Source organism: Malus sylvestris, chromosome 10, assembly GCF_916048215.2.
Source record: "Malus sylvestris chromosome 10, drMalSylv7.2, whole genome shotgun sequence".
Classification (NCBI taxonomy): domain Eukaryota; kingdom Viridiplantae; phylum Streptophyta; class Magnoliopsida; order Rosales; family Rosaceae; genus Malus; species Malus sylvestris.
This window is the reverse complement of record NC_062269.1, coordinates 27,541,974-27,567,589: the sequence shown is the minus strand read 5'-3', so window position 1 is coordinate 27,567,589 and position 25,616 is coordinate 27,541,974. Positions and strand designations below refer to the sequence as shown.

Here is a 25,616-nt window from a genome sequence, read left to right as displayed (position 1 = left end):
TAATTTACAAGCGTCAATAGACACCATCACAAAATTTACGAAGGAGGGCTGACACCTTCCCACTGGACACTTCATATGATTTTCGAACGAGGATTTACGGATAAGGACTGAGTATGATTTGCGAGTGAGGATTTACGAACGAAAACTGACATGTTACAAGGCGGATTGACATGGTTTACGAACGAGGATTTACGAACGTGGACTGACATGTTACGAAAGTGGATTGACATGATTTACGAACAAGGATTTACGAACGTGGACTGACATGATTTACGAACGAGGATTTACGAACAAGGACTGACATGTTACGAAAGTGGACTGACATGATTTACAACCGAGGACTGACATGTTACGAAAGTGAACTGACATGATTTACGAACGAGGATTTACGAACGAGGATTGACATGTTACGAAAGTGGACTGACATGATTTACGTACGTTGCCTGACGAACTTTAACTGAGTAGGTTGTCTAACAGGCTATACATATATGTATCTATTATATAAACCACTATCCCATCTTGTCGAACTGACGAAAGCAGCAGCTGTAGCACAGAGGTCTAAAAACGCATCTCCCGTGCCAAACATGCCTAGTCTGCATACCCATCTGCTTTTATACACACACGCATCCATATATATCAACACCGACACCAACACTTGCCTTACCCTATATATACATATATATACACATGCATTCCGACACTGGTACTTGCTTTTCTATATATATATATATATATATATATATACACATGCATTCCGACACTGGTACTTGCTTTTCTATATATATATATATATATATATATATATATATATATATTCATGTTCTTTGCTAAGAGCATAAGCTTTTTCAACTATCTTGACATGGTGTTCACTTTTAAATGAGGCTACTGACCATTTCTTTTTATAAATATTTTTACTTGAAACCTTGGGGATATTCCAATCTCCAAAGTCAACACTATCATCAGTTTGAAAATCAAGTTTTTGTTCTTCATTGACAATATCAGGTATAGCGCCTAAACTGGATCTAGAGCTAGTGCTGGCTATTGAATTAGATCTAAATAATCTACTCATAAAGTTCACAAATCAAACAAACAAAATACATAAAGCTTATACTGATTCACATTCCTCGTGCGTTAACTAAACTTTTTCCCTGCTCATGCGATCCGTTCATGCCTCTACTGGGTCTTATTGTTTGGAACATGCCTTACTGTTTGGTTAGGGAATTTAAACAAATGACTATGAGGACCGACATATAAGATAAACTGTAAATTGAGAGTTTAAATATGAACCTAACTAGTAGAATATAAAGATGCTAATGCAATTACCACTTACTTGGCTCTGATACCAAATGGGGGCGGATCACATGAGCGGGGAAGGAGTTTAGCTAACGCACGAGGAAGGTGAATCAATATAAGTTTTCTGTATTTTATTTGTTTGATTTGTGAACTTTATGAGTAGATTATTTTGATCTAATTCAATGACCAGCACTAGCTCTAGGTCCAGTTTAGGCGTTATACCTGATATTGTCAATGAAGAACAAAAACTTGATTTTCAAACTGGTAGTAATTATAACGCACCACAAAGTCGCCCACAATAATCCTATTAATTTTCCTTATTAACACTAAAATTTGTCGATTGTAGCATATGAAAATAAGGGTCTTTCCCCGCAGAAGATTGTTTTATCCAAATACTTAAAATGTCACAAAAACGAGGTGGCTGTCTCCACTGACCAGCCACCGAACAATAATTATTAGACTAACTTACACTTATCCAAATGCAACGAAATTTTATACACATAAACTAGACACACCAAGCTATTCTCACACATATTTTTGGGATTTTTGGAGTTGATTAGCTATTTAAATTAAATCGGACAAAACAGGACCTCAACAAGTTTTAAATAATACCAATAGATTTTAATTCACAAGTTAAGAAAACGAGTTAGGGGACATGCTATCCACCACCAAATAATCATGCAAGCATGTTATGTTTCATTCAAATCCCTTTTATTTCTGGATGAAGATGCTCAAGTTGGCTCACTGTTAGAACTCAACCTATTACTCTTTCTTACGTAGTATGTTAAGAGAATGGCGTTTTCAACTTAACTTAGTCCCTAGCATGCAATCTAGAATGGTGTGTTCATAGATTTAACAAGTAGAAATCATTAAGAATAAAAAGAGTTTGAGTCATCACAAGGCATCGTAAGTACTGGCGTTGTCTTACTTATCCTAGAAATCGGTTCACATGTTAACCACAATTAACAAGTGCTACTCTAGAACATATGTAGGTCCTCATTCAACAAGGGCAGGTAAACATATATTCATAGCATTAAAATCCTAGATATGCTCACTATGTATGCATCCATAGAAACACATAAAGAATTTATCAATGACATAAGTAGTGAAATAATTTTCATCCTTTCATAAAAGTCATTCAAACAAAATATCACAACAAACTTACAATCATATTCGGGGCTTCAAAACAGCCCCTAACTACTAAAAATTAGTTACACATTATTCTCAAATTAAACCAAAAGTAAAACATGGGTTTGAGAAGATAAAACCAAGAAAATAGAGTGAAGCTTTGCTCTCTGTCAGTCGCTCTTCTCTCTCTGCGCCTCCCTCTTCTTTTTTTCTTTCTCCGCACAGTTTTCTGTGCTTCTGCTTCTGTGCTCTGCTGCGTCTCTGCTTCTGTGCTCTGCTTGTTTCTGCTTCTGTGCCGTGCTTGTTTCTGCTTCTGTGCCGTTTTCTTCTTTTATTCTTTTCCTTTTCTGCTGTCTTCTATTTCTTTTCTGTTTTCTTGTCAGTCTCTCCTCTCTCTCTGCGCCCTGCCTCACCCGTCTGCTCTCTCTCTGGTATTATTTCCGATTTTTCTTTCTTTTTGCCGTGTGCTCCCCCCACTTAATTTCTTTTCTATTATTTTCTTTTTAGTCCGCCCTCCACTGCTTCTTATTCTTTTATTCTTTTTCTTCCTGCGCACTCCACTTCCTTCCTTTCAATTATATTGCTTGTCCGTGCTCTCCCACTCCTCATCCTTTTCTTATATTTTTTTCTTTTCTTTTCCTTCCACTCCTCTCTGTCTTCCTTTGTTTATTCCTTTGTCAGCTTCCACCTTCTAGTGCTCCACCTTCTAGTGCTTTTATTTGTTTTTTTTTTATTTCATTTTCTCCATTTTGCTTGACATTGATCCTAAAACAAAATTAACTGCACATTAACACAAGGTAAGGTAAAATGCCACAATTTTAACACAAAAACATCACAAAGATTTTAGAAATGGATGGTATAAATGCATGAAATATATGAGTGATCAAATACCCCCAAACTTACATTTTTGCTAGTCCTCTAGCAAAACAAAACACAAAACAAAACCACTCAACTAAGACTAGATTCAACAACTTAGTAGCCAACTTCTCAATTTCGATTTCAGAGATAAGTGCTAACCATGAAACAAACAACCAAAAACTAAGCAAGAGCTCAAAACATCATCCAATAGTTAACCAAATTTCCTTCAAACAAAACGTTGAAAAGCCATGTGTGAGCTAGCCATGTCAATGCAATTCCAAGCTCCTTTAAATCATCATATGCAAACATGTGAGTTTCTCACAAGACATACGCTCATTCACTCATAAGTTTTGGTTAATGTGTTTCACTCAAGTGATCTCATTGTACATGCCGTCATATGCTTGCTTGTCCACCTAACTCGCTTATCAATATTTAAGTAATACCTTGGATCAATAGGACTTTATTACGGTTGTAATGGGGCTAAAGGTGATAGGCTAATGAAAGAAAGGATATGGAAATAAAAATTTTTGAGAAAGTATACTTTGGTAGTTTTCCAACACCTCAATATCACACCACCTCAAATTGAAAGCAAAATAATAAAACCTTGAGCACCAGTTACTCCCCAAATTTAACTTCAAAAGGAAATTTATACTCTACCGACACATTTTCAACAAATCAACACTCTCCAATTTTCATATATTTCGTTTTTTTTTTAATGAAAGAAACAAATCTGCAAAAGCCACATCACCCATCAAATTCACATTTCATTGTAATACACATGCTCCATCCATCTTTCTACATAAATGAAACCCCCAAAAGCACAACCCATGTAATACTTTCTCAAAACAATAAGGAATCGATTTTTGTGTATGGGCTCAACTCTAATATTGGAGCAAGGTAAAGAGATGTGGCTAACAAAGAAATGGCTTAGTTAAAGGCTCAATGGGCTACTACAGATAAACATAGCATATAAGGTAGGCATGAAAGGCTCAAACGATCCAAAGATGGCCTATATCACTTCCAAGTTATTACATGAATTGATTAATGAATCGAGCAGCATAAAGCAAGTTCTAGAGATACATGTACAGTGAGATCATACGCACAAGAAAGAATGAGATTGATGCATAATGATTCAATCATGTAAAGGCTCAAAAACTCACAAGGTTTACATAATTTCACATGATTCACATATAAAACGCTAAATCATGCTCAAGTTTCACATTGACAAGACTAGGCACATTTATTTTTCAAGTTGACTTCTGGAAATCACCGTTAACACAAAGACAATGAAAAGAACTTAGACTTCTTGAAAGTAAGAAGGAAATTAAGATCAAATCTCATCATTGAATTGAGAAGTAGCTACAAACAATAATAAAAATGCAAAAATTTCATTTTTTTTTTAATTTTTTCATTTACATTTTTTAATAGAGAAATAAACTAACGAAATATATTTCCACCCCCAAACTTAATTATAGCATTGTCCCCAATGATAATGAAAGGAATTTTTGAACAATAAGACATAAAAATGGAAGGAAAGAAATATAAAATGAAATAAAGACACATAAAGAAAAGGAAAGAACACACCAATTTGTGTAGGCGAATCTCGAACTGGTTTGGAATCCTGAGCGAGGAATATCAGAGTTCCTTGGTTTCAAATCAGACTCCTTCTGCTGGGTTGATTTGATTGTGCAGTCTGCATTCTTCTCTGCTTGTTTCTTCTGCACGGCAGGCAGGCACGAGGTAGAGGTGTTGGTCTGTTTCTTTCTTCAATCTTTCCAAGTGCCCACCTCTTGCTTTCTTTCTCCTAGTCCCTAGCTGAGGATGAATTGGCAAATTGTCTCCACATGCTTCGAGGTATCATTTTCACTTCCCTTATCTGTTCCCCAGGCAGATGTGGTAGACGAAGAGGAAGCATAAGATGATGAAGATGAGTACTCGAGAGCAAGGCTATGTAAGCAATCAGGAATGGGTTCCAGGCAGTTGGCTCCAGATCGGAAGATTAATACCAAGTGCTGGCTGATTGCTTTCTTTCTCCTTGTCGTAAAACAAAGACAAGGAGAAGGACAGGGAGAAAGCATGATATGAGATACTCTTGCTTTCAACCTTCATGATATGAAATACTTTTGCTTTGGATGGGTTGTTTGCAGAGGTACCCCAAGGAATAAGGAACACTGAGTGACTCGAGAGGGTTTGTTGGAAAGGCATTCTCGGAGATGATGGAAGGTTATGTATGTCTTCCTTGCCATGGAGGGTGAAGGTCGACATTTATAGGAAATAATAACCGGTACTGTTCTTTCACCCTTGTCGGCAACCGTTGGATGATTGAACAGTAAACTTCACGTGCTTTCTACTTTACCAGAAATCGTCGACAGATTGCCCGTAATTTCCGCAAAGCAGACTCTGCATGTGACAGATGTTGACACGTCTGGAAAAGGCAGATTCCTCTCCGATTTCTGAGCTTGCCTCTTCGAAATCTGAGCTCCGTTGAGTGCAGAGGGTGCATGTGACGAGTGCGGACAAATCTGGAAAAGAAGATTTACCATGGTTTCTGAGCAAGCTCAGCTTTTGAGAAAGCTAGCGCCTCTTTGATTTTTTTAGTTGGCCTCTTCGATTTCTGAGCTCGCCTCTTTGTTCTCTGAAATCCCATCGCGTGCTGCTTTTTATAGAGGTATGCAGGACGTTCAAAGCACACTTGAATTTCTGCCTGTAAAAACTCCCTCTTTGCATTTCTACGATCTTGACTTGTCCGACCTCTTCTTTCTTTAACACCTCTGAAAAATGTCTGGCCCTTCCGACCGTCGTTTTGACTTGAACCTTGGTGAAGAGGCAGCTCCGCCTTCTCCAGACAACATATGGCGCCCATCCTTCATATCCCTTACTGGTCCCCTTATCGTTGGGGATTCGGTGATGAAGAATGATATGACAGCTGCGGTGGTGGCCAGGAACCTTGTCACTCCCAAAGATAACAGACTACTCGCCAAACGGTCTGATGAGTTGGCTGTTAAGGAATCTCTGGCTCTTAGTGTGCAGTGTACAGGTTCCGGGTCCAATATGGCCCAACGCCTATTTGCCCGAACCCGTCAAGTTGAATCATTGGCGGCTGAAGTGATGAGTCTCAAGTAGGAGATTAAAGGGCTTAAGCATGAAAATAAACAATTGCACATGCTCGCACATAATTATGCTACAAACATGAAGAGGAAGATTGACCAGATGCAGGAATCTGATGGTCAGATTTTACTTGATCATCAGCGGTTTGTGGGTTTGTTCCAACAGCATTTGCCTTCGTCTTCTGGGGCTGTACCGCGTAGTGAAGCTCCAAATGATCAACCTCTGATGCCTCCTCCTTCTGGGGCTCCGCCGACTGCTGAAGCTCCGCCGACTACTGAGACTTCTCTTAAGCAGCCTTTGTGAAGGCTCCCTCTTGTATTTATATGCTTAATGTTCCTTTCGTTTTTATGAATGTAAAAATACCTTGCAAGAAGTTGTGGTAGAGATTGCAAAATCATTACCTGCATAAAGGAACAAAAGTAGGACTTAAACACAAAAACCAGAAAACAAGGGAAAAACAGAACAAGAACATTTAAAATTATTCAAAATAAAGATGAAAGATAGAAAGCTTGGGTTGCCTCCCAAGAAGCGCTTTCTTTAACGTCTTGCAGTCGGACGATGCCTCCAATCACACTCCCCTAGGTTCCATGGCATGGAAGTGAACTTCGAATGGAAGGTGATACTTGAAGTGATCCGGCATTTGGACTAAAAACTTCCCCAATTTGCAGTAAAATCAAATGATGACCCCCAAACTATAATTCTGCAATCAACTCCAAGGGTGGACATAACCCAAATACAAAGAAAAGAAATAATTCAGTTTAGCACGCAAGAAAATTGAAAATGATAGAAAAAGGCAATGAATAGAAATATTGGGTTGCCTCCCAATAAGCGCTTGCTTTTACGTCCGCAGCCAGACGGTACCAAGAGTAATTATCCAAAGGGAACTGGTTCTTGGAGAGGTACAACCTCCACATCATGCTCCGCAAAAGACTCGTAATATGGCTTGAGTCTATGCCCATTCACTTTGAACACGTATCCGGTCTTTGCACTTTGGATTTCCACTGCACCATGAGGAAAAATATTTGTTATAACAAATGGACCAACCCATCGAGAACGAAGCTTACCTGGAAATAACCGAAGGCGAGAATTAAATAGAAGAACTTTCTGTCCAATGACAAAGCTCTTCCTTAAGATCATCTTGTCATGAAATGCCTTTGATTTCTTCTTGTATATTCTACTAGACTCGTATGCATCATTCCGGATTTCGTTTAACTCATTTAATTGAAGCTTCCTTTGCTTTCTGGCAACACTCATGTCCATGTTGTAGGCTTTGATCGCCCAATAAGCTTTGTGCTCTAACTTCACTGGAAGACGGCATGGTTTCCCATAAATTAACCGAAATGGGGACATTCCAATAGGAGTCTTATAGGTAGTCCTATAAGCCCACAATGCATCGTTCAAGCGCATGCTCCAATCCTTCCTACTAGGACTCACAGTTTTCTCCAAAATTTGCTTCACCTCACGATTTGATACTTCTGCTTGACCGCTAGTTTGCGGATGATAAGGTGTAGACACCTTATGTGTGACATTGTACTTCCTAAGCAACGCTTCAAATGTTCGATTGCAAAAATGACTCACTCCATCGCTAATGATTGCTCTAGGTATTCCAAATCTTGCAAAGATGTTACTCTTAATAAAATCTGAAACAACTTTTGAATCATTAGTTTTTGTGGTTTTTGCTTCCACCCATTTAGAAACATAATCCACAGCCAATAAAATGTAAAGAAAACCATTTGAAGATGGAAAAGGTCCCATGAAATCAATGCCCCACACATCAAAGATCTCAACAACCAAAATAGGGGTTTGTGGCATTTGATTTCTTGGGCCCAAGTTACCTGTTCGTTGACAACGATCACATGTTGCACAAAACTCGTACGCATCCTTAAACAAACTAGGCCAATAAAAACCACTCTCTAACACCTTCAGGGCTGTCCTCTTTGCTCCAAAATGGCCACCACATGCATAAGAATGACAAAACGTTAGAATAGATTTAAACTCAGATTCAGGGACACACCTTCTAATCAATTGATCAGTGCAATATTTCCACAAATAAGGATCATCCCACTCATAGTATTTGGCGGTTTTGACAAGCTTATCTTTTTGAGCACGTGTAAAATCATCCGGAATCTTTTTGATGACCTTATAATTGATAATATCTGCATACCAAGGGTCAGTAATCTTTAATGAAAACAGTTGCTCATCTGGAAAACTTTCACGTAAAGGGATGAGATCTTCCTCTGTGTTTGAATTCACAAGTCGGCTAAGATGATCTGCTACAACATTCTCACTCCCTTTCTTATCCTTGATCTCCAAGTCAAACTCTTGAAGCAGAAGTATCCATCGAATGAGTCGTGGTTTTGCATCATTTTTTGTGAGTAGATACTTCAAAGCTGCATGGTCAGAAAACACAATAACTTTAGTCCCAATCAGATAAGATCTAAATTTTTCTAAAGCAAATACAACAGCTAGAAGCTCATTCTCTGTTGTTGAATAATTCAACTGTGCATCATTGAGTGTTCGAGATGCATAATAGATGACATGTGGCAATTTGTTGACACGCTGCCCTAGAACTGCACCAACAACATAGTCTGAAGCATCGCACATTAACTCAAAAGGTAAACTCCAATCTGGTGGCATGATTACAGGAGCCGTGGATAACAACTCCTTAAGCTTATTGAATGCTACCACACACTCTTCATTCACATCAAATGTTACATCCTTTTGAAGTAAACGACACAAGGGTCTAGAAATCATTGAGAAGTCCTTCGTAAACCTACGGTAGAAACCTGCATGTCCAAGAAAAGAACGAACCTCCCTGACAGTAGTAGGGATGGGTAAAGAACTAACAAGTTCTACTTTAGATTTATCAACTTCAATTCCCTTTTCAGATATGATATGCCCTAGAACTAATCCATGCGAAACCATGAAATGACATTTTTCCCAATTTAACACTAAATTAGTTTCTTGACAACGTTTTAAAACTAGGGACAGATTATGTAGACATGTATCAAAAGAATCACCATAAACTAAAAAATCATCCATGAACACTTCAATTATTTTCTCAATCATATCAGAAAAGATACTTACCATACACCTCTGAAATGTGGCAGGGGCGTTGCACAGTCCAAACGGCATCCTCCGGTATGCAAATGTGCCAAATGGACATGTGAAAGTCATCTTTTCTTGATCCTCCGGAGCAACTGCAATTTGATTATACCCAGAATAGCCATCAAGAAAACAATAATGAGAATGACCAGTTAGCCTTTCTAACATTTGATCAATGAATGGGAGTGGAAAGTGATCCTTGCGTGTGGTGCTATTTATCTTTCGATAGTCTGTACAGACTCTCCAACTATTTTGCACATGTGTAGGCATTAGCTCATTAGCTTCATTCTTAACAACTGTGACTCCAGATCATTTAGGGACTACTTGAATAGGGCTTACCCACTTGCTATCTGAAATAGGATATATGATGCCAACATCAAGAAGTTTGATAACCTCTTTTTTTACGACTTCCATCATGAGTGGGTTTAAACGGCGTTGAGCTTCCCTTGTTGGTTTTGCACCTTCCTCCAACAGAATCCTATGCATGCATGTAGCTGGATTTATACCTTTGATATCTGCAATGCTCCAAGCTATGGCAGTTTTGTGATCCTTCAGTACCCAGATCAGTTTTTCCCCCTCTTCTGTTGAAAGTTGTGACGATATGATGACCGGTAATGTTTCATCCTCTCCCAAAAATGCATACTTCAAATGTTCAGGAATTGGTTTAAGCTCCAATTTGGGTGCCTGAATCACAGAAGGAAGAGTTTTTTCGTTAGAAGTAGGAAGAGAAATAAAATAGGAAGAACATTTACCACGAATTGGTGAAAGAGACTCAAGAGAGGCCACTGTTTGGATTAATTCTTCTTCAATGTGCTCTGAATAATTAAAATTTCCATGTGTAATGCTATGCACTAATGCCTTCTCTAAATTATCTTGTCCCACACCTTCATTAAAACAATCCTGCACAAAATAGTCAAACACATCAATAGACAAACAAGATTCTAATTCACTAGGATACCTCATAGCATTGAAGATTCTGAACTTGACGCTTTCCCCATCAATTTCCATGGTTAAGGTACCATCGTAGACATCAATCTTCGTCCGTGCTGTTCTAAGGAATGGTCTTCCCAATATAAGAGGAAGTGCAGTAGGCATAGGATCATGTTCCATCTCAAGAACAAAAAAGTTAGCGGGAAAAATGAGCTCATTCACTTGCATAAGTACATCCTCCAATAGGCCTTTGGGATATCTATTTGAACGATCTGCCAACTGGATTACTACCTTTGTTTCCTTCAAGTCTCCAAGGTTCAATGACTCATACACTGAATATGGCATCAGATTGATGGATGCCCCCAAATCACACAATGCTCTCCCAAACTCTTTGCCTCCAATTACACATGGAATGGTAAAGCTACCGGCATCTTTTAACTTCGGTGGCAGCTTTCTCTAAAACAGCTGATACTTCCTCGCTTAATGCCACAGTTTCTTGATCATTGAATCTCCTCTTGTTCGTACAAAGCTCTTTAAGGAACTTTGCATACTTGGGCACTTGTTTTATGGCATCTAAAAGAGGTAAGTTCACTTGGACTTTCCGGAAAGTATCCAAGATTTCCTTATCAGTTTGCTCTTTCTTAGACTTCATAAACCTACGAGGAAAAGGAATAGGGACACATGAGTTAAATGAATTTTGAACTTCTTTACTTACCTTATCAGAATCTTTTTTGTTCAATTATGTATCTTTATGAGACTTTTCAGTTTCTGTTGAAGCCTCATCTTGCTCAAAAACTTCTTTTCCACTCCTTAAAGTCACAACATTCATCTACTCCGCATTTGGATTCACCACGGTTTGGCTAGGCAACCTTCCTGGTTGGTGTTGTTGCCCCATCAAACTTGCTAACTGACTCATTTGGCGCTCAAGGTTTTCAATTGCTTTGTCTGTTTTCTGTTGATGAGATTGAGTAGAGTTAGCTAAAGAAGCAATTAAATCCTCAAGAGACTTACTTGGAGCTTGTTGTTGTTGAGGCTGAAATGGTGCCTGCGGTCTTGCTTGAAAGAAGCCAGGCGGACGGTTATAGTTGTTGGGAACAGATTGTTGTCCGTTATCTTGATTGTTCCACTTTAAGTGTGGATGATCGCGCCATCCTGCATTATAGTTGTTGGAATATGGATCATACTTTTGCCTTTGTTGCCCTTGAAATCCTCCTAATGCATTAGCTTGCTCAAGACCACCTTGATCCATCAACGAAGGGCACATGTCTGTGGCATGTCCCATTATTGAACATACACCTCACACCTGTTTTGGAGCCACAATAACCTGTTGCACAAGATTAGTCAAGTTAGCTAATTGTAATTCAATACTAGAATTAGCACTTACCTCGTTAACTTTTTTAAAAGGTAGCTCATCTCTCCCTCCAAATTGTCATGTGTTGCCAGCAATGTTCTTTAGCAATGCCTTAGCATTAGTAGGCGTCTTGTCCATGAATGCTCCTCCACTTGCTGCATCAAGCATTACACGATCAGTACTATACAATCCCTCATAAAAGTATTGTATTAGTAAATGCTCTGAAATCTGATGGTTAGGACAAGATGCAACCAAATGTGTGAACCGCTCATAGTAATCTCCAAAGGGCTCTCCATGTTGTTGTCGGATTGCACATATGTCTTTCTTTATGCTTGCAGCTTTTGTGGCCGGAAAATATTGCTCCAAGAATGCTTGCTTCACCTAGTGCCATGTGTTCATTGATCCCGAAGGTAAATTGTAAAGCCACTCCTTTGCCTTAGCTTCTAATGTAAATGGGAATGCCTTCAACTTGACTTGCTCCTCATCTACATTTTTTGGTCTCATTCATGAGCATACCACGTGAAACTCCATGAGATGCTTGTTGGCATCCTCTGTTGAGAAGCCATGGAACTTAGGCAAGTAGTGAATCATACCGGACTTAAGCTCAAATCCTCCTTCTGCATTTGGATATGTGATGCACAATGCTTGTTGATCCGTATTTGGCATTGCCAACTCCCTCAATGTACGGTTATCAGCCATGCCTTCTTGTGGTTCCTCCTCCTCTTCTGAACTTAAATGTGGTGGAGAAGATGGTGGTAAAGACACCGATGCACACTTTTGCTTGATTTTTCTCTGAAGCTTTCGAAGTGTTCGTTCAATCTCTGGATCGTATGAAGCTAGATCAATGCTCTTAGACTTTCGAGTATGCATGTACTACAAAGAGTACCTGAAATAAAAACAAAAACACTAATTGGACAAGAAAAGAAAACAATAGAAAAATAAGTAATTTAGAAATAACAATCCCCGGCAACACGGCGCCAAAATTTGGTAGTAATTATAACGCACCACAAAGTAGCCCACAATAATCCTATTAATTTTCCTTATTAACACTAAAATTTGTCGATTGTAGCATATGAAAATAAGGGTCTTTCCCGCAGAAGATTGTTTTATCCAAATACTTAAAATGTCACAAAAACGAGGTGGCTGTCTCCACTGACCAGCCACCGAACAATAATTATTAGACTAACTTACACTTATCCAAATGCAACGAAATTTTATACACATAAACTAGACACACCAAGCTATGCTCACACAAATTTTTGGGATTTGTGAAGTTGATTAGCTATTTAAATTAAATCGGACAAAACAGGACCTCAACAAGTTTTAAATAATACCAATAGATTTTAATTCACAAGTTAAGAAAACGAGTTAGGGGACATGCTATCCACCACCAAATAATCATGCAAGTATGTTATGTTTCATTCAAATCCCTTTTATTTCCGGATGAAGATGCTCAAGTTGGCTCACTGTTAGAACTCAACCTATTACTCTTTCTTACGTAGTATGTTAAGAGAATGGCGTTTTCAACTTAACTTAGTCCCTAGCATGCAATCTAGAATGGTGTGTTCATAGATTTAACAAGTAGAAATCATTAAGAATAAAAAGAGTTTGAGTCATCACAAGGCATCGTAAGTACTGGCGTTGTCTTACTTATCCTAGAAATCGGTTCACATGTTAACCACAATTAACAAGTGCTACTCTAGAACATATGTAGGTCCTCATTCAACAGGGGCAGGTAAACATATATTCATAGCATTAAAATCCTAGATATACTCACTATGTATGCATCCATAGAAACACATAAAGAATTTATCAATGACATAAGTAGTGAAACAATTTTCATCCTTTCATAAAAGTCATTCAAACAAAATATCACAACAAACTTACAATCATATTCGGGGCTTCAAAACAGCCCCTAACTACTAAAAATTAGTTACACATTATTCTCAAATTAAACCAAAAGTAAAACATGGGTTTGAGAAGATAAAACCAAGAAAATAGAGTGAAGCTTTGCTCTCTGTCAGTCGCTCTTCTCTATCTGCGCCTCCCTCTTCTTTTTTTCTTTCTCCGCACAGTTTTCTGTGCTTCTGCTTCTGTGCTCTGCTGCGTCTCTGCTTCTGTGCTCTGCTTGTTTATGCTTCTGTGCCGTGCTTGTTCTGCTTCTGTGCCGTTTTCTTCTTTTATTCTTTTCCTTTTCTGCTGTCTTCTATTTCTTTTCTGTTTTCTTGTCAGTCTCTCCTCTCTCTCTGCGCCCTGCCTCACCCGTTTGCTCTCTCTCTGGTATTATTTCCGATTTTTCTTTCTTTTTGCCGTGTGCTCCCCCCACTTAATTTCTTTTCTATTATTTTTTTTAGTTCGCCCTCCACTGCTTCTTATTCTTTTATTCTTTTTCTTCCTGCGCACTCCACTTCCTTCATTTCAATTATATTGCTTGTCCGTGCTCTCCCACTCCTCATCCTTTTCTTATATTTTTTTCTTTTCTTTTCCTTCCACTCCTCTCTGTCTTCCTTTGTTTATTCCTTTGTCAGCTTCCACCTTCTAGTGCTCCACCTTCTAGTGCTTTTATTTGTTTTTTTTTTATTTCATTTTCTCCATTTTGCTTGACATTGATCCTAAAACAAAATTAACTGCACATTAACACAAGGTAAGGTAAAATGCCACAATTTTAACACAAAAACATCACAAAGACTTTAGAAATGGATGGTATAAATGCATGAAATATATGAGTGATCACAAACTAATGATAGTGTTGACTTTGGAGATTGGAATATCCCCAAGGTTTCAAGTAAAAATATTTATAAAAAGAAATGGTCAGTAGCCTCATTTAGAAGTGAACACCATGTCAAGATAGTTGAAAAAGCTTATGGTCTTAGTAAAGAACATGAGACTTGTCAATTATTTTCATCTGAACAAATTAAATCCCATAGGAAAGACGGTCATAACTACATTCACATTGGCTTAGTTCAGATAGCCGTAAAACCATTAACACGTAGAGGCCTTAATACCTCTATTTTGTTGTGTTTCCGAGATGCTAGATTCACTAACTTTAGTGGTAGTATCCTTGGAATGATCGAGTCAAGTTTATACAATGGACCTATCCATTTTGATTGTTTCCCAGATCTTACCATAAGTCTTTCAGATCGCCACATGCTAAAAGCACTCACATTAAACATCAAAACTTCAAGATATCAAGTCCTTGAAGGAACACAGCCTTTGACATTAATTTATCGAGTCTATTACAAAGTCACTAGCACAAATATGAATTTCCAGACTTTAACTAAAAGTCCTAGAGATCATACACTCTTAATTCAAACCAATAAAGAAAATGCAAACATTAAAGTACCCATAACCATTAGGTGGTCAGATATTAGTCTACCTTTAGATTGGTGTTTGATAAATGAAAGCAAGCCAGTAGCTATCCATAACAGTCTAGTTAATTTAGACAAAGAACAATACTTTGATGGGACTGTCAAAATTAATTTTGATCATCCAGCTAGAAGATCTTGTGAGTTTGTCCACTCACATAAATCATTTGCTCATAGTAGAAATTCTTTTTCTGGATCCATACCAACCGATAGGATGGGTCAAGATCAAGAGCTAATCAATTCATTAGCCAATAGGAAACTAAAAGCAGTAGACACTAGTTTATATGTCACACAACAAGAATTAATCAATGATTTGATTAATATCAAGTTAAAATCAGTACAAACAACCTCTCAGGTCACACATCCGATTTACCAAACCAAAGATCAAGGAGAACAAACTTCTCTTACAGAATCTGACTTTGAAGCAGGTCAGATTAATCATCAGCTTTTAGTTTTAAACAAACCATTTAAAAAGAACAACAAAAGGCTCAATGCTGTTATTGAAGCCGAAGAAAACATTCCACGAAGGAATATTTTCCGAAACAAATACACTCAAGAAGAAAAATTAGAAATTTATAAAAAATGGAATGAATTTATGGAAACGCACAGATTTGAAGTATTTTTCTTCGATTATGTTGAAAAATACCATGAGTCTGAAAAGAAATTAGAGGTAATAACCAAAGAAAATTGGCTTAAAGAAGACAAAACTATTGTCTCCTCTAGCCATCCTCCCCAAGAAACAATCCTAATTATAAAGGGTAATACCCAAATTCCAGCAACTCCTTTCAAATCCCCTAAGAAAGATTTAGGAATTAAACCAGTTATTGAACAAAATAATTTCACTAATCAAAGTCTCCATACAATTAGAAAACAATTAGATATAATTGAAACTAAAATTGAGAAACTCTCTCAACCAAAACCCATAGTCAGGGAAAAACCCCTAGTTAATTTCCCAGAATCTTCTTCAAAGGCAGTAGCCTTGAAAACAACCTCAACTTCAACAAGTAAAAAAATTGATCAGTTGTTACTTGAATTAAAAAAGGAAAAAAACAGTTCATGTTTTAAAACATCCTACTGAAATTCAATCAGAAATATCTTCATCATCAGCTGAGTCAAAGTGATTCAGATTCCATTCGAAAGTTTGAACAAGCTTTTCAAAATTTAGAACTCAAAAGAGTTACAAACAAACAAGTCAATCTAACACCTCTTACCAAGAATTGGTATCCCAGACCAACACCTCCTGATCTTCAATTTGAAGAACGAAATATTCAAAATCAATTTTTTGTCTCTTCTGATAAACTCTATGAATGGAATATAGATGGTTTATCAGAACAAGAACTTCTCAACAAACTCCAACATATCTCTATGGTTGCTAATAGTTATACTAACAATCATAATTTTAGTCAACCACAAGTTGTCGACCTTTTGGTCACTGGATTTACAGGAATGTTTCATTCCTGGTGGGAGAAACATCTCACTGAACAGTCCAGAAATGAAATAATAAACACTATTAAAAGAGACGAAGAGGGAATACCTATTTTTGATGAACACATTGGACAAGGCGTCCCTGACGCAGTCAACACATTACTTTTCACAATCATAGAACACTTCATAGGAACACATAGTAATGTCACCTCTAAGATCCATGATCAACTCAGCAATTTGAGATGTCCAACTCTAAGCGACTTTAGATGGTACAAAGATGTGTTCATGTCTAGAGTCATGCTTAGAGAAAACAGTAATCAACCGTTTTGGAAAGAAAAAAAATTATAAATGAATTACCATATCTCTTTGCACATAAAATCATAAATGTTTTAGTAAATGAAGATAGTATCATACCATATCATACCCTTACTTATGGAAATATAATTAATATTATCCAGAAGGAAGGCTTGAAAATGTGTATAGATATGAAAATTTCAAAACAAGTTAATAAAGACAAATCCATCGCTAAATATGAATTAGGAACGTTCTGTGAACAATATGGATTACCTCATATTGCTCATTCTAATAAGAAGAAAAGGTCAGATACCTACAATAGGTATCTAACCAAATACTCCAAAAGAAATCCCAAATATAATAAATACAAAAATAAGAATTTTGAAAGAAATTAATTTTATGAAAAACCTAAATATTCTAAATGGAAAAAGAAATTTACTAAGAAATTTCAAACCAAAGACCAAAGCCAGAAAGGCAAATGCTACAAATGTGGCAAATTTGGTCATTACGCCAACAAATGTCGAGTTAAGAAAATTTAGGGGTAAGATGGTTTTGACTATTTTTTCTGGGGATTGTTTTTTGTTAATATGACTTGGTATGCTGAAAAGGAATTCCATTGGATTTTTCTTGACATATGGAGATGTTTTAGCAAAGCTGGGTGTTCTGGAGGTTGAGGGTGACGGCATTGATGAGTAAGGGTCATATGGACGGGCTAAGGCCATTTGGTAATTTGGTCGAAATTGACCTACAGTTGATCCTAAAGGAATAAATCTGTTGGTAATGGCTAGGGCCGATGATAAGGAATCGGGAATAGATTCCTGTTTTACTGGTGGTGGGGGTGGAAGAGTGGCTGGAAGCCTTATCTGGCTATTGCTGTTTCCTGACATTCTTCCCTTGCAGAAATTCTCTTGTTAAAAAATATGGGATGCAATTATGACTGCTTTTAATGTATTCAATTTCAAAATAAAAAATGCTTAATATGGCTTGCCATTGTGCAAAAATCTGTTTGGATGCAATGTTTTGAAACATCTTTTTGTAAAACATGTTTTGCAGATTTGCAATCGACTCTAACAAAAAAATTTTGATTTAATAAATTATCTTGAAATTTACTAATGCATAATACAATAGATAATATCTCTTTCTTAATAGTACTATAATTAGTTTGTGCAGGATTCCAAATTCCTGAATGGAAACGAACAATCTATTCAGGAGATTCAGAAGAAGTCTTTTGCTTGAGGATATCTCCATAACCAATGTCAGATGCATCAGTTTCAACTATCTTAAAAGAGTTGGGAGTTGGAATGCCAAGACAGGGCAATGTCTTAACATGAGTTTTAATTTGCTTGACAATGGATGTATGAATGGGAGACCATGATGGAGGATTATCTTTGAGACAATCAAACAATGGTTTACACTGTTGAAGAAGATGAGGATAGAATTCTGAAACATAGTTTAACGATCAAGGAATCTTTGCAACTGGGTTTTGTAAGTAATCTGATCTGGGAATTATCAGCAAATTGAATGACTCGATCTATAGGTTGAATTGTAGACTGGTGGATGTTGTATCCTAAAAATCTAATATTACTCTGAAACATTTTGATCTTAGAACCAGAAACAACTAATCCATTGGACTTAATAATTCTAACAAACAAATGTAAGTGTTTCCAGTGTTCGTCTATTGACTTTGAATAAATGAGCACATCATCAATATAAACAATTGAAAAATGGCTATATAGATTAAAAATCTCATTCATAATATTTTGAAATTTACTTGGTGCATTCTTTAAGCCGAAAGGCATTACATTCCATTCATAATGTCCAAAAGGAGTTACAAAAGTTGTTTCGTATTTATCATTTTCATGAATTTGAATTTGCCAAAAGCCTGATTTCATATCAAATTTTGAAAAAATAACTACTTGAGAAAGTCTCTTTATCAAATCTCTTTTGTTGGGGATTGGATACCGAATCCATTCCAAAACTTCATTCAAAGGTTTATAGTTAATAACTAATCTGGGAGTTTCTCTTTCTAATTCTGCATTCTTTTGAACATAAAATGCAGGGCATGACCATGGTGACTTACTTTTCCTAATGATACATTTATTAAGAAGTTCTTGGGTCTCTGTTTTGCAGAATTCCGTAACTTCTTGACTCATTTGAATAGGTCTGGCCTTAGTAGGAATTTTTTATTCATTAAATTCCTTTATGTAAGGAAGTTTAACAATGTGTTGTTTACGGTGCCAAAAGACATTGGGAATATCAAAACAAACTTCATTAATAAGTTTCTTTTGAAAATTATTAATAGTTTCTAACAAAGACTTATTTGTTAGATGTTCTTCAATTCTTTTGTGATTAATTTCTTCTTTTAAGAAATTAATGTGTTGTGTCTTATTAGTGATAATACTAATAGTTTTTGAAATATTATTTTTCTGAAGATGTCTTAATTTTTTGAGATCTGTTTCCAAGCAGAACTTAAACGTGACCTTTTGTCCTAAGACTCTGGTGGTAATCCTATTGTGATGAACCTTAAAAGGATATATGAGTGCCAAAAAAGGGAGACCTAAAATGATTGGATCAGAAATATTTTTTATTAAAACAAATGGAGTTTTAAAACAAATATTGTTTTGATGCACATGTGCTTTAGGTATTTCATAATTTAATTGCATTGGTGACTGGTTTGCAACACTAAGTATTTCTATTGACTTATGAAAATACTTAGTAGGTATTAACCCTTCTTGAATACAATTCAAGTCTGCACTTGAATCAATCAAAACAATTGTTTCTAAGTGAAAATCTTCAATTATTATTTTGATTTTAGAATACCATTTCTGGATTCTTATCTTGTCTAAAAGACCTCAGACTAAATCTTGTGTGGAATGTTTACTTGACTGAGTACTCGAAGAGGAACTGTTATTGCATTCTTCTTCTTCAAGTATGATTTTTGTTTGGATTTTGCTAAGGCGAGTACAGACTTCTAGGTTTTTAGGGAATCCTATTGCATTCTTCTTCTCCATCCCGCTTTTCTTCACCTCATCTGCTCAATTTCTCCACCAAGCCTGTGATTTCTCAAGTGGCCTCTTGGCTTACAGGTAACTTTTTATCTCAAACCCCTCTTGTGGGAATACTCCACACATTCCGTTTACATTTACGGGTACTAATTCCTCTTTTTATCTTCTCGAATCAATTTTGATCGGCAAGTTTCCCACCCCGCTTCTTATGTCGAGATGTACACCTTCGTCTAAATATGGTGATACTCCACCACACTTTGAAATCGTCAAGGCTTATGACCAAGGTCGTGTTCCAAATGACGTTCACCTCAGCCCACTTCCTGCTTGGGCCGACATGTATTCGGGCTACGGTATCCTAACCGGGTTTATCGTTTTGTCTTCGGACCACCTAGGGGTCATTAATTTCCCACTTCACCCCATGATTCATCTCATCTTATTCTTCACAAATACTCACCCTATGAAACTGAACCCAAACTCGTACTTGATTATGTCGACCTTTCTGGTATTGGGTCTGAAGCTAGGTGTATCCTTAGGTTTTAGAGATTTCCTCTATCTCTTCGACTTGACTACCATTAAGGGTGCAACTAGCTTCTTTAATTTTAAACCTAGATATCACAAGAAATTATTGTCATTGGACCTCTCGAGAGCTAGAGATCTCAACTATCTATCCCTTCTACTTTTAGTCCTAAACCTGGTATATGAATTTACCTTTGTTATTAGTTTTTCCATAAATATGCGAACATTACTTACCATGAGCTTCTTTCGTAGCTTTATCGGATGTTCCCGAACAAATAATCTCTAAAGACTGAAAATGTTGGCTAAAGAGGTTTGTGACGAGGAAGGTATAGAGCTCTAAAGAAGTTACTGACACTCTTACTCAAATCACCTCTCTCCGCAACTCCATCATTTACTTCCTGTACTCTTTGGTCGACCAATCGTTGCCCCCAGGTTGATTAGTTAACACCACAATGGTGTGTGCCTCGAATTATTGACGGAGCTTCTTCTTTGCAGTTACTAAGGCCAGCACCACCTTCTCAGTGGGCGAATAACTCTTATCTGCATCGATTAAACTTTTGCTCACGTAAAATATGGGTTGTTGGACCGAGCCTTCCTCTATGAATAACGCAACATTTATGGCCCCTTCGCTTACGGCTAGGTACATGTATAACGGCTCCCCTTGCTTGGGAATGGTTAATAGCAATGAGCTTGTTTTTAGTTGTTCGAAAGCTTCCTTTGCTCATTCCCCCACACATCTCATTTTCGGTTTCGTATGGCTTGAAAAAAAGGTTTGCATCGATCGGATGATCATGAGATGAAACGACTAAGGGTAGCGATTTGCCCCATTAACACTTGAATGTCTCTGGGTGTTACTAGATCTGGCATGTTACACAAGGCTTCAACTTTCGCTGGGTTCGGTTCAATACCTCGTTTGTTCACTATGTGCCCTAAGAACTGCCCCAATGATACACCGAATACGCATTTTGCCAGGTTTAGCCGCAAGCGATATCTTCTCAATACGTCAAAAGTGTTGCGTAAATGATCAATGTGTTGGCACCTTTCTCGGCTTTTGACGACCATATCGTCAATGTAAACTTCCATTGTATTTCTGATTTGATTGTTAAACATCTTGTTCATTAACCTTTGATAAGTCGAGCCGACATTCTTGAGTCCGAAAGGCATGACGATGTAACAATACAACCTATGCTCAGTGATAAAAGCAGTTTTCTCTTGATCTTCAATAACCATAGGAATTTGGTTATAACCGGAGTAAGCATCTAAGAAAGACAATAATGCGTACCCAGCCGTAGCATCCACCGTCTAGTTAATTTTTGGAATTGGAAAACAGTCTTTCCGACATGCTTGGTTCAGGTTGGTATAAACCACACACATGCGCCATTTTCCTTTTTCTTTCTTGCCTACCACCACGACATTCGAAACCCAAGTTGGACACCAAACATCACGAATGAATCCAACTTAGAGGAGTTTATTGACTTTTGCACTGATAATTTGATTTCGTTTTGGCGCAAATCTCTTCCGCTTTTGACGGTGTGAAGGAAAACTCAGATCAACATTCAGTTGATGGCATGCCATTTCAGGGTCAATTCCCGGCATGTCCCTATGTGACCATGAAAAAACATCAATGTTGCTCTTCAGAAATTTCAGCAACTCTTCGACTCGCATCAGATAGAAGGGAGCCCACCCATATTCGTTTCTTAGGATCAGTTGGATCCAAAACGTCTTCCCTCAGTGGTTCTATAGTTGGGGGTTCTTAATCGTCGTTTTCTTGATCCTGTTATGGTGGGTTTTCCTGATCTATTGCACTTCTCTGGTTGTCTTGATGTCTGTTGCCATGCTGTAGCATTTTCTGGCCTCCAGCTGATCCCCTTTGATGTCAATGGTCGTTTGACCATCCGTCGATAAACACCTCATTACTTGACATCTGGTTGACGCTTCCCCATCCATTCGATAGATCCAATCCCTTCCCATAATGGCATTATATGCACTCGGTGCATCGATGATGACAAAAGTGACGAAAAGAGTCTTACCTGCTGCAGTGACAGGAAGGGTTAAGTCTCCAATGGGCTGGGCCTTAGTTCCTTCAAACGCATAGATGGGAGTTGGATTTGGCCTTATCTCTTTCTCGTCTAATTTCATTATTCTAAATGTGCTCCAAAATAGAACATATGTGCAGTTTCCCCCATCTATCATTATCCTTTTCACTCTTGAATTGGCAACACGTAGCGTCACGACTAGTGCGTCATTGTGAGGGAATTGAATTCCTTCGAGGTCTTTTTGGCTAAAGAAGATGACTCTGAGATTCTCTAAAGCTTTAGACGCTTTAGGGGCTGATGTTATGTTGTGTATGTGTCTAGACTTCTCGGCCTCCCGTCTTTACGACTGATAACGTGCTTCACGTCCCTCAAGGGGTTGGGGTCCACCATGTATGACATTGATATCCAACAACCCCTCATCCGCTCCGATGTTTCCTGTTATTACTTGAAGTCCTCCGTCGTTCTTGTGTTCGTCTCTCGATTTTATACGGTACTGTGACAACATTCACTTCTTCAGTATAGCTTCCGCTTGGTTCCTTAGGCTTCGACAATCATTAGTGGCATGACCAAAGTCGTTGTGATGAGCACACATCTTGTTCCTATCTTGCTTCTCTAGCGGCATTCGAATTGGGGCTGGTGCACGAAAGATTCATTTTCCTTTATTCTCGTGGAAAATTTTCCCAGGCTCACTGTCAGCTTGGTGTTTGGGCGATCAAGTCTAGATCTTTCATTAAACCCATCATTCGGATCACGTGAGAATCTTCTTTCTTACCTCGGTTGAGCCGTGGGTTTCAAGGTAGGCGCGGTAGTGCCCACTGAAGATGCAGCAATAGTCGCGGTGGCCCACTTTGATTGGATAAGTTCCTCTTCCTCTAATCTGATGATTCCATCAGCTCAGGCCATCACTTCCCTCGTGTCCAGTGGTGGTGTTTCGATTAATGACCTACGCATCTTCGTTCCAGGCAACACCCATTCTCAGAATGCCAAAGACGCAGTGTGAGAATCATATTCTTCTAGGATGGACATCTCTTCCGTGAACCTAGTTATGTAGCTTTTGAGGCTTTCGTCAACATTTTGTTTGGTGCTGAACAAGATCGTAACATCTTTTCTTGGCCTCCGATTACGGACATATTGAGATATAAATGCTTCACAAAGCTCTGTGAAACTTCCGATAAACCTCGGTTTCAGTTGTCTAAACCAAGTTAAAGATGATCCCGAAAGACTTGAGGGGAACAACTTACAAGGAGAGCCTTGTCGTCTTCTTTAAGCTCCATCTGCTGTTGAAAGTGGTAAATGTGTTCGACATGATCAGTCGTGCCTTCAAACAACCTAAACTTTGGTTGGGTGAACTTGGCAGGTTTTTTAGCTTTCAGGATATCCTCTGTGAACGGCGATTTGCGAATCCCTCTAGCCACTTCTAAGGCAAGTTTCGCTGGGGTTTTTGGTTTGTACCCTTTCACAATCTTCTCAATTTGTTCTCGCAAATCAACATCTTATACCTTTTTTTATCCTTTTCCCCTGTGACCCCCTTCGCCCTGATTTTTTGTCACTTCAACAGTGCTACAAGATGGCGCGTTACTAGAGCTGCCTTCCTTATCTACCTCTTCTGCATGCTGTCTCTTGGTGCCGGTTACATCTTCTATTGCATTTCTCGCTTCAGTCTTATTCAATGCCTTATCTGCTATCTTTTTAATTTCACGCAATTCCCTCGTTAGCCTTCTAAATTGTTCTATGGCGAGACTGGGTTCATTATTTTGGGATTGAGACCTCTCATGTACCGATCGAGTCCCTGCGTCTTCTGAGGGATTAAGAACTTCTTGTGCGGTTCCAGTCATGCTTGTAGCTTGATTTTGTTTCATTTCCCACAGACGGCGCCAATTGTTGGAGCGAGATTTCCTACAAGAAGAAATACCTCCATAGACTTGTTGACCGTAATCCTCACATTCGCCGAATCCTTCTTTGAGGTGTCCCAGAATAGTCTTCCTTCGTAGCTTACCTAGGCGGGGTACCTGCAAAAGATACTCTGACGCTTAAGTCAGTCGATTAGTTCCTTTTTTTTTTTGGATTCTCTCGGGTTTTCCTTCCCTCATTTCTTTGGCTCCTATCCCTATTTATAAGATTGCATGCTTGAGGATCAAGGACCATGACCAATCCTCTTTTCCCACTCCCTTAGTAGTCATTCGTCATATGACTGCATGCTTTGGGAACAAGTACCACAACTTGTCTTCCTCTCCCACTTCTCCTCCGTAGTGGAGTAGTTATCTAGGCACGTTTCCATCCGTATATTTCTTGTGGGCTTTTTATTTTGCACAACACTTTCTCCTTGGATCTTCGGTCTTGGCCCATGAGTCGAAATCGGATTTTATCCTATCATAGTTAATAACTTAAAAAATAAAAAATTTCATCACTTATATAAAAATACATGATGTATCATCCGTATTCCCGTTACAATAACAAATTTCTTCACTTATAAGTATAAAAGTCAACAAGACCTTGACTGTGCTAGTTGGTTTGGAGAAGTTCTCCTGTCCGGACGCCCAAAATATTTAATTGTTTGACCATGAGGAGTTGGTGGGTGAGCTCGAAATCTTGGGGCAGTTGGTTCACATGGAATGTTTTTGTGTCTCAGGCGGATGTGTCATGTGTGAGGCAACACAATAGCTTGCACATCCAGAATTCTTGTTGGAATATTTTTTTGAACAAGCTTGAACTATTTGATCATTTAGGGATGGTTTCTTGATGGATAAGATTACTGAAGTTTTTAATTATTTTTTAGCCAGATCCTATTACTTGGATTGGTTTGATAAACACACTCAACTTACATTTAAGAGGGAAGCTTGAAGACCGAAGGGAATTTTAGAGACAGAGAGAGGGGAAAGCTAAATTTAAGAGGGAAGCTTGAAGACCGAAGGGAACTGTAGAGTTCTTGGGAATCTCGAGCGATTTCTGCAGTCGATCTCTCCGTGCATCCACACCCAGTACCTCTCTAAAGGTAGAGTTGCGGGCGATGAGTCGGAATTGGGTGGGCGCAAAGGAGAGAATATAGGGAGGTTTAGGTGGGAGCGGCGGGGAGGAGATGTACCACTCTGGGAGGTTTGGGAGGAGACGTATCAGAAAGAATGGAGGGAGGGTTGGGTTGGAAGCGGTGGTGAGGAGAGGTAGAAGACGGCGCCCAGATTTTTTATTTATTTTTATTTTTTTA

The 25,616-nt window shown here is 38.2% G+C and overlaps 2 protein-coding genes across 2 annotated transcripts in view; both read right to left on the bottom strand.

Moving 5' to 3' along the window:
- The window catches only part of LOC126587607 (small ubiquitin-related modifier 1-like), a 49,237-nt gene that overhangs the window by 2,062 nt on the left and 21,559 nt on the right, over positions 1-25,616 (bottom strand). The window lies entirely within an intron of this gene.
- On the bottom strand, positions 7,258-10,767 carry LOC126584390 (uncharacterized). Its single transcript, XM_050248792.1, has 5 exons — positions 9,836-10,767; positions 9,475-9,587; positions 8,223-9,173; positions 7,452-8,027; positions 7,258-7,388 (listed from the first exon to the last, which is right to left on the bottom strand). The coding sequence occupies exons 1-5, from the start codon at positions 10,765-10,767 to the stop codon at positions 7,258-7,260; spliced, it is 2,703 nt and encodes a 900-aa protein (XP_050104749.1).